Source organism: Dryobates pubescens, chromosome 1, assembly GCF_014839835.1.
Source record: "Dryobates pubescens isolate bDryPub1 chromosome 1, bDryPub1.pri, whole genome shotgun sequence".
NCBI lineage: Eukaryota > Metazoa > Chordata > Aves > Piciformes > Picidae > Dryobates > Dryobates pubescens.
Window position 1 is genome coordinate 12,315,236 of NC_071612.1, and position 16,946 is coordinate 12,332,181.

Genomic DNA, 16,946 nt, shown 5'->3' on the forward strand with positions numbered 1-16,946 from the left:
TGACTTCCCAGTGAAGTTGGGTTGTCTGCTCTCGCACCACTGACACACTTGCCTGCCCCAGCCAACACTGGGCAGGACCCTGAAGTCGGATTTGCTCAGTGAACGCCAACACAAAGCTCTCAGGAACATAAAGAGGCGCCATCGTGTAGCTATCACAGGGTGAAAGCCGAAATAATTTTAATCTGGGGAGTCACGTCCACCCCTGCCTGCTTCATTCTCTTTTTCTTGAGTTTTCACAGCAATATGCCGCCACTAACTTCTGCTCGATGTCACAGAGGGAAGCAGTTCAATGGGAATCCAAACGTGGACAAGGTTATTCTAGTGCCCATGTCTGTGCAGGGTCAGATTTTGAGCATGTGGCTCATACAAAGAAGACATGGAGAGATTTATTTCCTTTTGAGGTCTTTATGTAAAGCAGGGTTATTTAGCTAAGTTTTGGGGTAGAATTTTCTTCCTTTCATTTTTCCCCCTGTTTTTTGTTTTGTTTTGTTTTGTCTGTTTGTTTAATAAGAAAACCCAACAGAAAAATTGAAAACCATTTTTCTTCTCCTGTTTGTCTTTGCCTTTTGTTTGAAAAAGAGCTAAAACACTGTATAACTACAAGCCAAAATTCTCCTTCCATAAATGACAGTTCATATTCTTCAGAGGGTTTGAGTCTGCTGTGCACTCAGCCCCCCCGGGATATTCTGAGTTCTTTCAACTCAAGCATCTTCTGTGGGAGCTGGGGATGTGCAGTATGTCCTGGAGCTAAAGCCAATGTGACATTAATGAGATGCTGTCATTTAGTAATTGTGCTTTGCTGTCATTGTTTGTTGATTGCTGCCTTTGTGCCTTTTGCTATTCCTAGGTTTTAGGCTCATTCCTACCTGAAATGTTTCTCCCAGTTAATTTCACCAGGCTTAAACTGTGCACTTGAGAAATTTCCTGGGTCACAATTTGTGGCTCCATGGATGTACAAGAAGCTCCTATATAATTTAATCAACTAAAAATGGAGAGCAAAGTTCATGTTGCACTGCAAGTGGAAAATCAAAGCTAAGTATATTAATTAATTTGTGATGTCTGCATGGTAGTACCCTAAGACTTTCTATTTGTTCTTGACTGCAGGGTATAAAAGTGACTTAGAACTGGAAGCCTAAATTCTTCCTCCCAATTATTGCCTATCTTGAGAAAACCACTACCAATGCAATGACTAAATTTCCAGTGTAATGCTACCAGCATCTATTCATGACTGTGAACTAAGAGGAGCTGGAGGGGGAAATTTTGCTGTTATCATTGACAGCTGCTGTTGTCTAGAAGAGAAATTGATGAGATCTGAGGAACAGCCCTTAGCTAGAGGTGTCAGAGAATGCTCATCTTGGCTGAACAGTGTGCGTGAACAGTGACACAAGTGATAATAGTTAACTTTAGTTAGGAGGTTCATATTCCAGACCGTGAGTCTCCCTGGGACACTGGGGGAATCAGGTGATTTGGAAAGTGACTGCATTTGCTCAAGTGGCTTAGCGTAGTACCAGCTGACAAAGCAGTCAGAGAATAAACAGTAGAACTGTGAATCATTTATTTTGGGGGAGGAGGGAAGAGCCAATGACATGGCACAGTGGGAGAAGGTGTGTCACCTGTGCCATGCCCTCTCTGCTTGACAGACCTCTTTGCAAAAGCCAGAGGACAGGCTGTCCTCTTTGAGATCACCCTGGACTGGTGCTACATCTGAATTGCTTGGAATCTTGCTCTCTTGCACCCTTTGTTCCCTTTTCCTTGTACCTCTCCAGTTTGCTTTGCTTTTCCTCCTCTTAATTCCTTAGCAGCTATGACCAGCCTCAAGGAAATCTGTGGTGGCCTTCCTCTATACCCCTTACCTGAAAACAGAGGTCGGAGGAAAGGAATACCCCATGCACCCGTGAGAACCCCTAATCTGACTGCTCAGGAGAAAAAGGTAACACAGGGGTTCACAGGGCCTCACTTTTCAGATAATGTAGCTCGAGGCAGCAGACCTGCCTGCCTCAAATGCTTTTCTGATTGTGCACCTGACTTTGTGGCAGAGATATCTCCCTTGTGTTAAGATTTCTGTGGGTAATGAGAACAAGTATTGGAAACTCTTCTGCTTGCTTGCTTTCTTCCTCCCCCCAGAGATGAGCAGGTTGATATGAGAGAGGTTTGCTGCACAACAGCTTCTGTGACTTTAAATGGCTAAATAAAAGGCATTAGACATCAATGCTGTCAATCCAGCATTGTCCCTTGGAGACAAAATTACGAATGCTGCTGCAAAAACATTGCATATGTATAGGAGGGCAAGCTAACCCCTCAAAACAGTAAACATCAAATGTGGTGAACCAGCATCATTGTACAAGCTACACATCTGTCTATTTGCATTAAAAAAATCCAGAGGGAATTTATTTTAGCCAGTAGTGTGAGCATCCTGGAATTTAGGAGAGGTTGTAGGGAGTTGAGTTAATTATTTGCCTTCAGTTGTGTAATTCTTTTCCTGCCTCTTTTTGTTTGAACAGTCTGTGTATGCACCAAAGTAATCATTGCATTATTTCATGGTAGGGACATTTCTTTTTTAAACCAGCAACAGAAAATAACGGTCAAAGGGTGGGGATCCTTAGGAATTTGTGTGGGAGAGGATAACATGGGTTTCTTACTTTGAAAGTCTGTGCTTCATCAGACGTAACATCACTTACAATGTGACATTCTGGTCAGAACATAGAAGTTCCTTCCCCACTAACAAGTTGCATGCCACTTCCTTGCCTTCGTGGGAGTTCCCCACTGGCATCAGCAGCCAAATTCTTTCAAAGTCCACTTCCACAAGCTGAGAAGAGCCTAGTCAAAGGGTAGAAACAGGAACAGCTGTGAGATATCCAAAGAGGATTTACATCAATGTCAGGAGCATTCATTGCTGAGGCCATCCTGTTTGTGCCTGGGACAACTCAGACACATGGTAGTGTGGCTGCTAAGTGTGCAGAAGTGGGCTGTGGTGATAGCTCTGAAGATAAAGGAGTGAGGAGTGACCTTCACTGCTTGTCAGAACATTGCCAATCATCTCCATTTTATTCCTTGCCTATGCTAAATCACTTTTCCCCAGAAGACTCCTATAGCATGAAGGAGTCCATGTTGCAGGAGAGGAGATGGTATCTCTCAAAAAGATGCCAAGCCTTACTAGGGAGAGAAAGATGACAAAGTCCTCACTCCTTATATGGAAACTGGAATAGTTCCCTGAGTTCTTTAAACGTTGCAGGAAGATGGCAGCAAACTGGGGTCTCTGGCCCCAGTCTGCTGTCCAACATCCTGCCCTCATCACTCCTTCTTACCTACCATATGTGATAAGAGTCATGCTAGCTGGGTTTTTCATTAGATTGTTAAAGATTTAAAAGCTTCCTTTCTGATTTATTTTATTCTCAATCCTCTGCCTTAAACTCTTAGCAGTGTTAGAGACTCAGCTGGTATTTATTTTATATCTGAAAGGTCAAATCTCTCTTTTTAAGAGGTGTTCCATGCTTAGAAAAGCATGTAGACAGAAAGGTTGTCTGTCTACAAGTTGGTTTTTATGTCTTGAGACAGGTTTCCACATTTTGTTGACAGTGTGTAATGCTAAGCACATTGCAAGCCTTGTCTTTATGTATGGCCCTGCTCATTTTCTGACTGAAGTGCTCAGAGGAAGCTTTGGCAGAAGTGAAGTTAAAAATGGTCTGCTGATTTGCTCAGGATTTGTACCTCTCTTTTTATGCCTTCATTCTGATTTTAGTTCTTTCTACAATAGCAGACCTTAGCTCCACCAATGTTTTATTTTCATGGGCTTCTTTCTGTGGTTATAATAGAAATCCTGTGAGTTCTGTGTGTTGCTGAGGGGATCCACAATTCTCCTATCATACCAGCTTTAATCTTTTTGGATAAATCAAGCCATTTCTCAGAACTGATTCTGTTTACATATTTCCTGAGTTCTCTTCGTTCAGCATTCTTTGCTTGAGGCCTGAAACTGCCACATCTTCTCCCTGTCTCTCCACAGCTCAGCAAAGCCAAGCTTTCTGTTTCTCAGCATCTGTATCTTAACATAAATCTCCTACAAAGAAACCACCCCTCGAAACTTATGTGGATGTTGCATGTTCAATACTCACTGGCATTCCAGTAAAGATGGAGAAAGTTAGGAAGAAGTTGCACTGAGTGTTGCTGAGAAACAGAAAAAAATGGTAGGTCTCCATCCATGCAGCAGTTCCCTTATTCATCTCCGACCCAAGTCCTCCTGCTGCCCCAGCATGATCATCTGTGACCTGATTGCAGCATCATTTGTCTCAGTCATAGGGCCCTGAAGTCAGTAACGGACCTTGGTGATCTTGACAAGCCTTACTTGAGATCTCCACCCATGCCCTCTGTGCATAGGCTTCAGGGCTTCATTTAAGCTCAGTCCTGGGACTTCAGTCTCAGTTACGTGGGAGATTTTAGTCTCTAGTTCTGCTGCAAGGGGTCCCTGTGGGCAGCCACAGACCTTACTGACCTGATCTCCAATCTGTGGGCTGACTTGCCCCTATAAACCTTCCTTATGATGTCTGGACCCTATCTCTCTTGTAGTAACTATTTCCAGACCTCATCCTGACTCCCACTTCTAGCTGCACATCTTTAAGCTCTTGCCTGCTGACTTGGGTTCCTGGTGGAACTTGGCTAAGGCAAGTTCCTGACTGACCTGCTCACCATCCTCAGGTAGTATGAGACTGCACTCTGGTTGGGGAGGTATCTGTGTTGCTGGCTGTTACCCTGCTTGGCCATCCAGATATGAGGCCACTTATTAAAGCTTGTGTGTGGCTTGGGAACTTGTTGGTGCCTATTTTGGAACTTTGGAACTGTCACAGCAGTCAGAAGTCACCACGTTTGCTTCCCTATTGAGCTGATCTAAACTAGGACTTGTCAGGAAGAATAATATATGAAGTATCTTGCTTTTACTGTTGCTGTTTAGAGGGTAGTGCCACCAAAGATTCTGAGCCTGGATATTATCAAGCAGAAGATGACAGGTAATAGGTGATCATGCTGGGGTGACAGGAATACTGCAACATGACTTGGCATGAGTAAGGGAGCAAGCAGCATCTCCACTGGAAAAGGGACAGAACTAAGAACAAAACCATTGTAGAGTTAAGCCATGTAGAGTTAGTTGTAGACTTAACTGTTGTAGAGTTAATTCCTCTCCTCATGTTTCCCTTACTCTCAGTAAACAGAGAGACTGCAAATCTTAGTCCTTGAGTGTCTCTTAAATTGAAAGTTTTGGTTTTGGTAGAAAATGAGTGACATCCCTTCTGAAGAGGCATTGGCTCTTCAAAAAGCACCAATTAACAGAGGCTGGTGGACTTGATTTCTCAAGAGAATCCCCCAACAAAGATTTTACAGCTGATCAATTGGAGCAGGATTTTATGGGTTCTTTCAACTACATTTTGCTGACAATGAGAGATTTGAATCTTGATTAAGTAGCAGCAGGGTCATGTTTTACAGTATAAATACCAGTGAATAAGAAAGGGGGGGCAAAGGGAAAAAAAACCACAGGGCACCTAATAGGGATGAGAGATTTAACACAATAATCAAATGTTAGATCCAGCTGGGAGATACAAGAGGAAGACTTTTCATGCAATGCTTGCATTACACTCAGCTGAACTGGATCAGTAACTCAGCACACAGTAACTCAGAGCACATTGAGCAATTGATTTTTATGGTTTTTGAGACACTAATGAGCTCTGAACTTGATTTTTTGGAGGTGCTGAGCACATGCAGCTTAAGATTCTGTCAGTGGAAGTTATGAACAGGAAGAACACCTACATATTGAGTGCACAATGTCTAATATTCAGAATGCATTGTGTCAGATATAAATAAGTTAATCCTTCTTAAAGGTGAGAGTAATGTCTTATTTGGTGCTTTAACTAAATGCAATAGTCTTCAGTTTATGGCTGAATCATACATATGAAAACTTATTCCTGATATACATGACAATTGCCCTTTCATAAAACATGCAGGCTCCATCCAAGCATTTTAAGTTCTCTGTTTCAGAATCTCTTATATTTGAATTCTGATAAATTCATTCTAGACTACATTTTTTAATGGTTAATTCACACCTATTTATTCCTCTTCCAGCATTTCCATGAAGCTCCTTCGTGCTTTGACATTTGTCCTGCAGTGAGACAGCAATCAAATGTCACCTTTGTTCAGTCAAGCTAAATAGGACACAGCCTTAGTCCTCTTTCATAAGATCAGGTCTCTATTGTCTGCGCATCCAAGGTGCCCTTCCCACCCTTCATGTAACATCCAAGTTCATGTTTCATTAATGTTTGCATCATCAAAATTCAGGCTTCTGATGTGTAACCTCAATAGGATAAGGCTTAACCTAAGTGAATTCACTGGAAAACCCAAACAGATTTTTCTTACTTGTACTTTTAGGGCAAAGAGAAATCTTTGTCCATAACTTTCATTGCAACACAGATAATGTATTGATCAAAGACTAGGTGATCCTTGCTCCACTGGAAGTTCTCTGTAGGCAAGCAAAATCCCAAATTTGGCAATCTTTTCCTCTTGATTTTGTTGTTGCAAGGGGCTTAGGCAATTTTATTCCTTAGAAATTTCTTAGATCCCTAACCCACTGTAATGGTTGTGTGTTTTGACTTTGAAAATCCCAGGGTGTTTTTTTAATGGCATGGGTATAGCCAGGGGGTTTGTGTTTATTGATGACATGCCCTTGAAACATAACTGGAGAAGATAAGGTTGGTGTTTGAAGATGGAAATTCCTCATCATGTAGATAGGATTTACTCCTTGTAATTCTCTGTATGGAATGGCAAATCTGATTTACAGGGTTTTACTGGGCTGATCCTCAGCTAGCATAAATCAGTAGAGCTTCATTGATCTGAAAGTGTCTGACCTGTGTGTCTGTTCAGTAGCATGTATGCTGAGAAGAGCCTCTCTGTATGGGGCATTTTTAGGTTTAGAGATGGTGTTCTTTCGGTGTGATTTCAGTGTATGTGAGACCAATGTGCTGAGGTGGAGGGATTGGGGGGCACCAGCCATAAGAGCCAGACCACAGCCATGTTGAATGATGAGGTTTGTTTCAGGATTTCTTACCAGAATGGATAGTTCTAGCTGCCTTTGCTCTAGATACTAGGCACCTGCACTGTAGCCCACCCCTTCAATTTCTGCAGAAGATACTTACTTCCATAACACTTTGAAGTGACAATAGCAGGTGTAAACATTGGGTATCCTTGCTATACTTGGCCCTCTCTATGACTGGGCTTTACTGATTGCTTTGTAAACTGTTATCAGATTTGGAAACAAGCTTGATCCCTTTTTGTCCTTTCCCCAGCTATTAAAAATCAGCCTAATGAAGCTGTAAGATTCCATCTGACTTGTGAATCTCTTCAACTAAAAGTCACTTGGATAGTGTTGTCATTTGCCACGGAATTTACGAGATCTTTTAGCATCTTTGCATGGAATGGGCTTTTTGAAGACTACAAAACCTTTATTCTCATTATGGTTTTAATCAGATGGATCATGGAATACAGAGACATGACTTAACAGACTGTTACTGTTACTAAAGATAGTGATATATTTATGGTTTCTCTTATCCAAATGGACATACTGTACTTTGCAAATCATGGGTAATGTCTCTGAAGGCAATAGAGACTATAAGCCACGTAGCATCATCTGCAGAATGTAATTCAGTGCCTGGTAATCACTTTGGCTAATTTGGAAGTGATACATGTAGCATCAATAAAATGTAAACCACCACCCTCTGCAATGCATTAGGATGCTAAATGTAGTGAATCTTTAATAAAACTTTTCCCAAGGATATGTTCATCTGGAAGTATGTCAAAAACCTAACTCAGGGCTTGGATCTCTCTTTCTAATGGAAAGTACAGTAGAGTTGTCAGTAGAGTTCAAGGTCTCAGCCTAAGGATTTCTGTACAGTGTTTTCCTTGGTAGTCAGTGCCCTCTAGCATTGCGAGAAGGAATTAATGTCTTACAAAATATCCAAGGTCCCTTCATGCAGATTTGTGGGGGAGGAAAGAGGAGGGTGACTTGCATTCAGCAGGTGGAAACACTTCCAAATGAAAGCAAGAATGGATCTCCCCTGGGGTGAGCTTGGCTTTTTTAATTGTGTCATCCTTGTGATATGTTAGGTAGGCTTCCACCTGAATCTGATTAAAGTTCAGGGCCACTCATTTACCTCCATTCTCTTTTGTTTCTCTTGGTTTTTTGGCAGCTGGCTTTGCACAATGCCTTGCGTTATTTCCCTCCTGAAATACAAAAGAAGCTGGCACCAGAATTTGCTGAAGAGCTGAGGCTGTATGGCCATATTTATATGTACAGATTCTGCCCAGATATTGAGATGAGGTAAGGACTGCATGGTACACCATTGCATTTGACTGCCATTTGCTTACTAGCTTTCACCTGTGGCACTGACCTTTAAATAGTGGCATTGCTGTGTCCTGATTAACCTCATGTTGAACTTGTGTTATTACATATCAACGAAGTGCGTCATCCAAATAAAGTGGGTGATCTGTTTGTCATCAGAGAGCAATGGTTTCATTTCCAGTGAATGATGCTGTCCTCAGGAGAATCCTGTGGGAGTATCAGGGAGACATTGTGACCTCTTTGGGATAGGCTGTGGCAGGACCAAGGCAGTCTCGATGCTGGAAAACTCAGCATCACTGAACATGGGGAAAGGAACAAGCAAAGTTGTGTGCTTGGTAATGCCAGTTTTACCATGCAGAGATCCCAAATGCTCTGACCCATGGCAGGTTCTTAGTTTCTAGGAGCCAGACATTATTCAGAGACCTCTGATGTCAACCTAGACAGAAAACTTGAACTTTATAGCCCTGAGCTGCTGCAAGTCAAGCCTCAACTGAAGCAAAAGGTAAGATCATATGAGTCAATGGCTTAGAAACTGCCAGGAGTGTCTGGTTGATTCTCAGCCTCATAGACAAGGCTTTGGGAGCTTAAAGGAAAGTCAGTATATTCTTCCATCACTGGAACCTGTGTATGACCCTGGGGTTTTAATATGCTGTCCCTGTTGTTCTTGGAGAATTACTTCATTCTAGGACTGATGGGGCTAATGTCTGTGAAGCAGAATGGTTTTAGAGAAGGCTGCCAGGGGCTAGCCACTATTTTCAGACTGCTTCCTCTTTTGCATCCAGCCGGGACCTGGCTAATGTCTACACAGGAAAATGAATAAAGCAAGCAACTAGAAAGCACTGATTTCCACAGACACTCATTCTGCACTGTCTGTGCCAATCTGAATCCAGCTTTTGTGGAATTTAGGTAAGGGGAAGACATCTGAAAGACTATCTGAAAAATATTGCTGAGCTAGACATCAGAGGACCCTAGCTCCAAACTACAAATGAGGACACTTTCCACTTAGGCTTGGATAAGAGAGTACAACAGCTTGTTTCCAGCACTGGCATCAGTGATTCTTTGATAGTGACTCTCTTGTGTTCTTTGTGACCATTTCACTGATCATTCTTTCAAATAGACTTTTACAGCTCCAGCTTAAGAAAATGCCTTTTGTTCTCTTTAGTCTGATAGTATTTGGATTTTTCTTTTGGTCCTTGTGACCGTTTGAGGCTGTGCATTTAAGAAAGGGACAGTGCTGGAACACTCTGGCTGAGTATTTTGAAAACATTCATATATTCCAAACGAATTTCATTGGTAGATTGGTAGAATGCAACTTTAAATTTTAGTTCAGTTGGAATCTTTCTCAGTTCCGGTCTGTTCTGCCTTTCCAGCCTGTCTGCTTCTGTGCAACTAGCCGGAGTTGACCTTGAGTAACAGATAAGCAAAACTAATCCTTGCATGCACTTTGAAGCCTAACAAGAATTCTCTTCCTTAATAACTGCCTTTTCTCTCTCTCTAACCCTTTTTGGGAAAAAAGGGAGGTAGGGAGAGGGAGTGGGTACAGGGGAGGAACCCTCCTCTGTCTGGAGGAGGGAGTTTTGTTCTGTATTACTTTCTTTGCTGTGTATTTCTGTATATATTGTAATTACTATATATTGTGTATATTAACCTGCATTTCATCTTGCCTGTAAATACAGCTCTACCCTTTGCTTCTCTGACTGAGTCAGCTGTGGTTCCTTTCTTTGTGGGTGAGGGAGAGCTAGGCCTTCTCTCACCACCACAGTCCTGTATGTCCTAGGGAGCACAGTCCAAGTTGATTCTGTTGCTTTCAACACCCATGCTCAGCTGATAGCTGAACTTTGAATTTCTTCTATTCTAAGCAATATTATGTAGAAATATCTCCTTCTGATGAATTGATATCATTCCAGAGAAATCCTCTTATCACTTCAGTCTTAGCAAAGCAGAAAACACTAAAAGTATTGTGGAAAAACTCAAATGCTTTCTCTCCTGGTTTGGCAATGACTATAAGGTATTTCTTTTAGTATCCTTATGTAAAAAGCTAGGAAAAAAGTGCATATGATCAAGAGAGAAGCCCATTCACTAAATCTATAGAATATACATTCCAGATCTTGGCTGATGAGCTGATCAGTAGATGTCCAATTGTATTTTTTTTTCTTTTTTGTAGTTCTTCTTCTTAGCCTAACCTTTTCAGTGTAACTGTTTTGCTTTGTACAGAGAAGTGTCCAGCCACTGAAGATCCAGTAAATGGAAGATCATTTAGAAACCATGCCAAGTGTGCCTAATATCTGTAATGGTGATGTTGCTTATAGAATAGGAAAGAGGAAAAATTCTTGATTTCTTTCAGTATCATAACCTGGAGACCTTGGCATAATTGTACCAGCTCTTATGCAAACATAGAAAGGAAGTGTCCCTTCCCTGGAGAGCTACAATATGAATGTAGGATTAGCATTTTCAGATCAATTTGATATGACAAAATGATGGTAGAGGAGAAGATAACAGTGAGAAGATTGCAGCAGTTGGCATTGAGGCATATTGTGCTAGAAAACTCAGAATACCTTTGTGAGGGTTTCCTATACCTCACCTCTCAATGGTCTGGATGAAATGCATCTTAGTTGTCAAAAAAGGACCATATTTTTCCTAACTAGTTTAGTTTTTGAGAGCTTCTTTGGGACTGAAATTCAAGCTGGATGTTCTTTATTTTGATAGGATCTTAAATAACAAGGTCTGATGAGCCTGAAGGCAACTTCCACTGATGCTGTTTTCCTTGACATTGAAGGATTTAGCTACTTGGCCTGGCAACTGTGCCACAGAGGCCAGTTCCAGCATCCCAAAAATAGTCCAGTTAGAAAGCAATGGGAGCAATTTGCTGCTGTATTTATAACCAGTTGTGATTAACTCATTCAGCAAATGATAAATTGAATACATTTTTTTTTTCTTTGTTTATCTCTGAGAAGAGCTAAAACCTTCTTTGCCTGTTAAGGCACATATGTCATTTCAGATCTGCACTTGAATTTTATTTTCTTCCTTCTTGAATAAAAGGCTGCAATTGGATGGAATGTGTTGGCATACAGAGATATTTCTGCAGGGTGTGCTGTTGTGGATGCCTTGGGGAGTTGGAGTGTCTGTCTTAAATTTTGTGACTACCTTTTCAGAGCATACCCTATAGGAGACTACCCTTGCAAGACCAAATCAGCTGCTGCCATTATGTTGATGATCATGAATAATCTGGATCCTTCAGTGGCTCAGGTATGGTACAGTGAAAATAAGGAAGCTGAATTCCTAGAGCAGCAGCAAATCTGCAAGTTATTTCCTGTATGTGCTCTCATACAAAACTTAAAGGATTTAGGCATATAGGTGAAATTACTCCATGTACAGATGATCCTCCTTCCATAGACTGAACATGGTTTTAGTTGTTCATAAGGCTTTTGTTGGCTCTGTGCCCCAAGGTACATGCCGGCCCCTGTATGTGTAAAGCTGGCTGCTGTGTGTTAGCTAAATGGGCCAAATTCAGTAGTCTCACATAACCTTCTTAAGGAGTGAAGTGCTAGAATGCCTATTTCTTTGAGGCTAAGCCTGCAAGGGTCTAAGGGGAAATCTATTTTCTCTTGTTATATTTTGATATCTGGAGTTTGGGGTCTTTTGTATTAAGTTTGTTTATTTCCTGTTGTGTGCAGTTCTTAATTCTACACAGTGAGTCCTGGTCCTAAATCAGACCTCTGAGGACTCCTACAAAACCGGTTCACTCCAACTCTCACTATACAGGAGCTTGGTCAACATATGTGAGATGGGAAATGCTGAGCTCTTAGTACATTGCTTCTACAATTTATGTTGAAAAAATAATATTTCCTGGATGTTTGAAAGCTCATTCCTCAAGGCAGATTGATAGAAGATTATAGGACCAAAGTCCATCCTTACAAATACTAACCAGTATAATGCATCCTTTTGCAAATGACAGGACAGGAGCTATGCAGCTATGCCCTGCTGGTCACACTCTTGCAGCTGTAAATGCCAGTGGCAACCAAATTATAATCTCAGTCTCTCTTTAAGGGAGCTTACTGGGATGTCTGTTAGAGAAACTGCAATCAAGGAATCGCTCTCTAGCATTCCCCATCCAAAACACCATTGTAACAATGAAAAAATCCTCATTTTTGAAGGAGCATTTAAATTTTTTGTTGTTCTTACATTATCATTTTTTTTTAATACAGGTATTTTGTGATCTCAAGAATCTAGAGAGTGTTGATGCAATAAGCTCTAAGAAAAGTTCTATTACTGAGATTAATATAGCTCAGAGATACAGTGAAGCATTTCAGCAAAGTGCTTGCCACCTTACTGTTAAATTGTCTTTTTCAGTTTCCCCAGGAGCTTGTCACTTACGGAGGAAATGGACAGGTCTTCAGCAACTGGGCACAGGTAGGACGTTGCTGCTTTTGCAACTGGTTTCATGAAACCAGTTTCATCCTCCCCCATCCACCGTCTGCTCAGGCAGTTTGTGATAATTCTTGGCAGCTGCTGTCTCAATACTCCAAAACATCCTGTCTGGGTAGAGGAACACTCAGTTATGAACTGCGTAGATGGGGAGAGTTTTATTTAGTAAGAAGAGCACAGGCAGCCCAACAGAAATACTAAAAATAATAGCACAAATACACCAAGCTTGTCCTCTCTCTCTCTACAATACATTTGTATGTACCTGTGTATTCTGCACAGATTATTTGAGAGTCAAAATGCATTCTAGAAAACAAAAGTGTATTTTTTTGTTTGCTTGTTTGCAATGTTTTTCCACAAAAAGTAGTGGAATAAAAAGAAAAAAAATTTGATTCAAGAAGATGAAATCTTAAGTCTTTTTCCAAGCAAATCTAATTAGCTGTAAATATTTACTTGCTAGCTGGCCAGATCATAGTGCACTTTACTGTCAGGCCTAGCAACACTATCCTTGATCTTCTGAGAATGATGTCAGGTGGGTTAAAGCCAGTCTAAAATTAGAGCTGAGATGTTTAAGGTGTGGTTGTAGAATCTCAGTCCTCTGCTATTAAAAAATGGCAATAAACAGACTTGCTTTAATCCAAGTACTGCAAAATGCACATAGAAAGCATTTTCAGGAGTTCTTTGGCATCCACAACACGTATAAATGTGTTTTGTATGAGCTCAATTTATTCTCTCAAGAGAAAAAACACTCTGGATCTGTATGCTCTACAGATGAGTGGTGGCAGAAGAAACATTTAATGAAAAAACATCCTGAATGTCTGTGGATAGGCACAAATGTGGTTATTGTGAATGCCAAAATCACATTCCTGCAGACTGAGATATGCACCACGGCCACAAAGTAGGGACAGATGGAGATGGGGCATTGAGCTTTGCAGTGCAGAAGAGTAAAAGGCACAGGTAGAAAGCTACATCACCCTGAAGAGCTGCATCACCCCTGAAGGCTGGGAAGATATTGATTCCTGACTCTAGCTTACATAAGCAAAAGCTGACTTAAGGAAACAGCTTCTGTCATATAGGATCACATATGCACCTTGATGTGTCTTTACCTGACTCCTTCATTTACTAATGTGTAAATGAAGTTCCCAGTTAGGAAAGAGGAATGGATTCCTCACTGCAGCTTGGGACTGAGTGACCTGGGTTTCTTTCCAGTTTTACTGTTGTTTGTTTTGGGGTTTTTTTTGGTTGGTTGGGGTTTTTTTGTTTGTTTTTGTTTGTTTGTTTGTTTTAATTTGTGGCTAAAAGGAAACTTGAGCTTCAATTTACTAATCTGGTAAATGGGAGTTAAATGGAAGTCTTGGGGACCTTTAGAGGCAAAAGTGTTCTGACTTTTAAAAAGAAAGGTACCATGGCACTGCATACCATTTCTTTATTATGTGTATTAATTAGTAAATGCCAATTAAGTAATGCCTGGTTACTACATGAGTTTTACAGCGTTTCTGATGTGAGCAATGCAAGTAGTTTATATAGCAGCCTTTACTGGACTGACATCTTTAGGCAGATAACTGAGCTGCCAGGTGAAGTAGAAGTGCTGCCAAAGTTGGTAATATTCCCTTTTCCTTCCCTTTTCCTTCCCTTTTCCTTCCCTTTCCTAGCCAGACCTATGACCTACAGTTGTTTCACAGCAGAGGGAACAAAACCTTTTTGTTTCTGCTTACTTAGAATAGCAATCACATGAATGGCTCAGTTATGAGAGAACATTTTGTTCTGTTGTGGCTTGAAGAAATGCTTTTCTGAAAAAAATCTATCGTTGCAAAATTCCTGGTGAAAAGGTTTGCTTTGGTTTGTATCAGTCATGCAGATGTGTGCTTTCTTCTGAATAATTTGAAAAACAGCACCAGGTCCAGAGCTGACTTCACAAGCTTACAGACAACAGAGCTGTTCATTAAGCTAGGAATTTAATTCTATTATTATTTTTTTTTGCTTCCTCCTTACTAGTTGTGCCTTTCAATGCAAAAAGATCAATATTATAGCTTCTACGTTTATTGCCATGTTTGTGCCAGCATGCTGAAGAGATGAGAGTTCAGCTAGCTGCCACATACCAAAAGTCCCATGGAATATAGTGGCCTTCATGATGGACAATACATAGAATACATAGAATAGAATACATAGAATGCATAGAATAAACCAGGTTGGAAGAGACCTTCAAGATCATCGAGTCCAACCCATCAACCAATCCAACACCACCTAAACAACTAACCCATGGCACCAAGCACCCCATCAAGTCTTCTCCTGAAAACCTCCAATGATGATGACTCCACCACCTCCCCAGGCAGCCCATTCCAATGGGCAATCACTCTCTCTGTATAGAACTTTTTCCTAACATCCAACCTGAACCTCCCCTGGTGCAGCCTGAGACTGTGTCCTCTTGTTCTGGTACTGGCTGCCTGGGAGAAGAGACCAACATCCGTCAGTCTACAACCTCCCTTCAGGTAGTTGTAGAGAGCAATAAGGTCACCCCTGAGTCTCCTCTTCTCCAGGCTAAGCAACCCCAGCTCCCTCAGCCTCTCCTCTTAGGGCAATGATGGGTGTGAGCCAACTATACAGGCAGTTTAGGTGGTCAGAGCTTACCTTCTGGCTTATATCAAGGGTAACTTGATTATGCAGACAAATGTGAGATTCCTTGTGGATTCCTGAGCTTCTCAAGGACTTTCTTCACCACCATCCACACTGAAAGCTGATATATATTTTTAAAGAAGTTATTTTTACTTGCACATTGTAATACCCATTTGTTGAAAAATGGCAAGCACTAGAAAATGCTGAGTTATCCATTTCAGGCCAGGAACTACACCACCCATGGTATTTTAATCAAAAAAAATCAGGAAAAAAAATCAGTTTGGCTTTGGAGCAGTTGCCAGAAAAGTGCCAGATTCACATGGCTAACGTCAAGATGAAATTAGTGTGGCTTTCAAAATGAAGGATTTCTGGGGTTTGTACTGGAGAAGTTATCCTGGAACTTATTCAGACCTTTGCTAGTTGATGATTTATGTTTCCTGGTGAGTGATACCTCATAATGGACTTCATTAAAAGCAAGAATGTGTTGAGAGCTCTGGCTTTTATTCCATGTGTGAATATACTTCATTATCTCTATAGCTGCCTTCACACTCAAAGATGAGCAGCTTCACTAAGAAGCATAAATGTGAAATGTAATGAGATTCCCTCACTTTCCTTGCTTTTCCTTTCAGTTCTGGTTGGTGATGCACTATTTGTCAGAGATGACTGACAACCAAACACTAGTAATGTACAGTGGACATCCTCTAGGACTCTTTCCCAGCCATCATTATGCTCCTCGATTAATCATTACTAATGGCATGGTAGGTACTAGCATCTTGTTTTCTCTTTTTCCTCCTCTTATTTTTCAGGGGTGTTCTAAGTAAAAATATTATCAGTACTACCTGATGCAGAAGAATTTACATCCAAATTCTGCAGCATTTATTCCAGTACACGGCTCTCACCTCAAGTGTGCTGATCTGGATCCTCACCGTATTAGGTGACTGCTGTTCTGACTGAGCCTGAGCTTGACCAAAGCACTTCACTTAGGCTTAGTATGGAAAATTAAAACACCCTCATTAGGCAAACAGATGATTATTAATCAGATGCCTAGATGTCTAGATGGCTTTACTCACAAGGCAAGCTGGACAAGTGAACAAACTGGTTCATTGTCAGTCTTTTGAGCCATTCAATATCTATCTTCATGCAAGATAATTTTGTGACTAGACAAGCACTTTCCTTAGAACTTACATGACACTCACACTGCCAGAAATGCCAGACATCTTTTCTTTATAATACTGGAATGCATGGGATAAAACACCTGAATTACTCCTGGTTTTCTGTGTTTGAGAGAGTTTGAGAGATACAGGGCTATTAAAAGATCTGCTTAAATCTCTAATTTGTTTTATGTGGGTTTTCTTTTGATCGTTTTCTTAGGTCATTCCCAACTATTCCACCAGAGATGAATATGAGAAGATGTTTGCTTTGGGAGTAACAATGTAAGAAGATACCTCTCTGTTAAAATGTATTAAATGCTTATCTAAAATGTAGCTCAGACATTGAGCAGTGGCTGGTTAAAATTTCCAATGCAGATGGATTTCAACTG

General features: G+C 40.9%; 1 protein-coding gene across 1 annotated transcript in view; it reads left to right on the forward strand.

Annotated features, from left to right (window-relative positions):
• Positions 1-1,600: 1,600 nt before the first annotated feature.
• The window catches only part of UROC1 (urocanate hydratase 1), a 42,587-nt gene continuing 27,241 nt past the window's right edge, over positions 1,601-16,946 (forward strand). The window contains exons 1-6 of the mRNA XM_054161521.1: positions 1,601-1,930; positions 8,220-8,350; positions 11,524-11,617; positions 12,722-12,781; positions 16,036-16,164; positions 16,778-16,839. Of these exons, the coding sequence (XP_054017496.1) occupies positions 1,805-1,930; positions 8,220-8,350; positions 11,524-11,617; positions 12,722-12,781; positions 16,036-16,164; positions 16,778-16,839 (602 nt within the window). The 5' untranslated portion in view covers positions 1,601-1,804. The remainder of the gene's footprint in view (positions 1,931-8,219; positions 8,351-11,523; positions 11,618-12,721; positions 12,782-16,035; positions 16,165-16,777; positions 16,840-16,946) is intronic.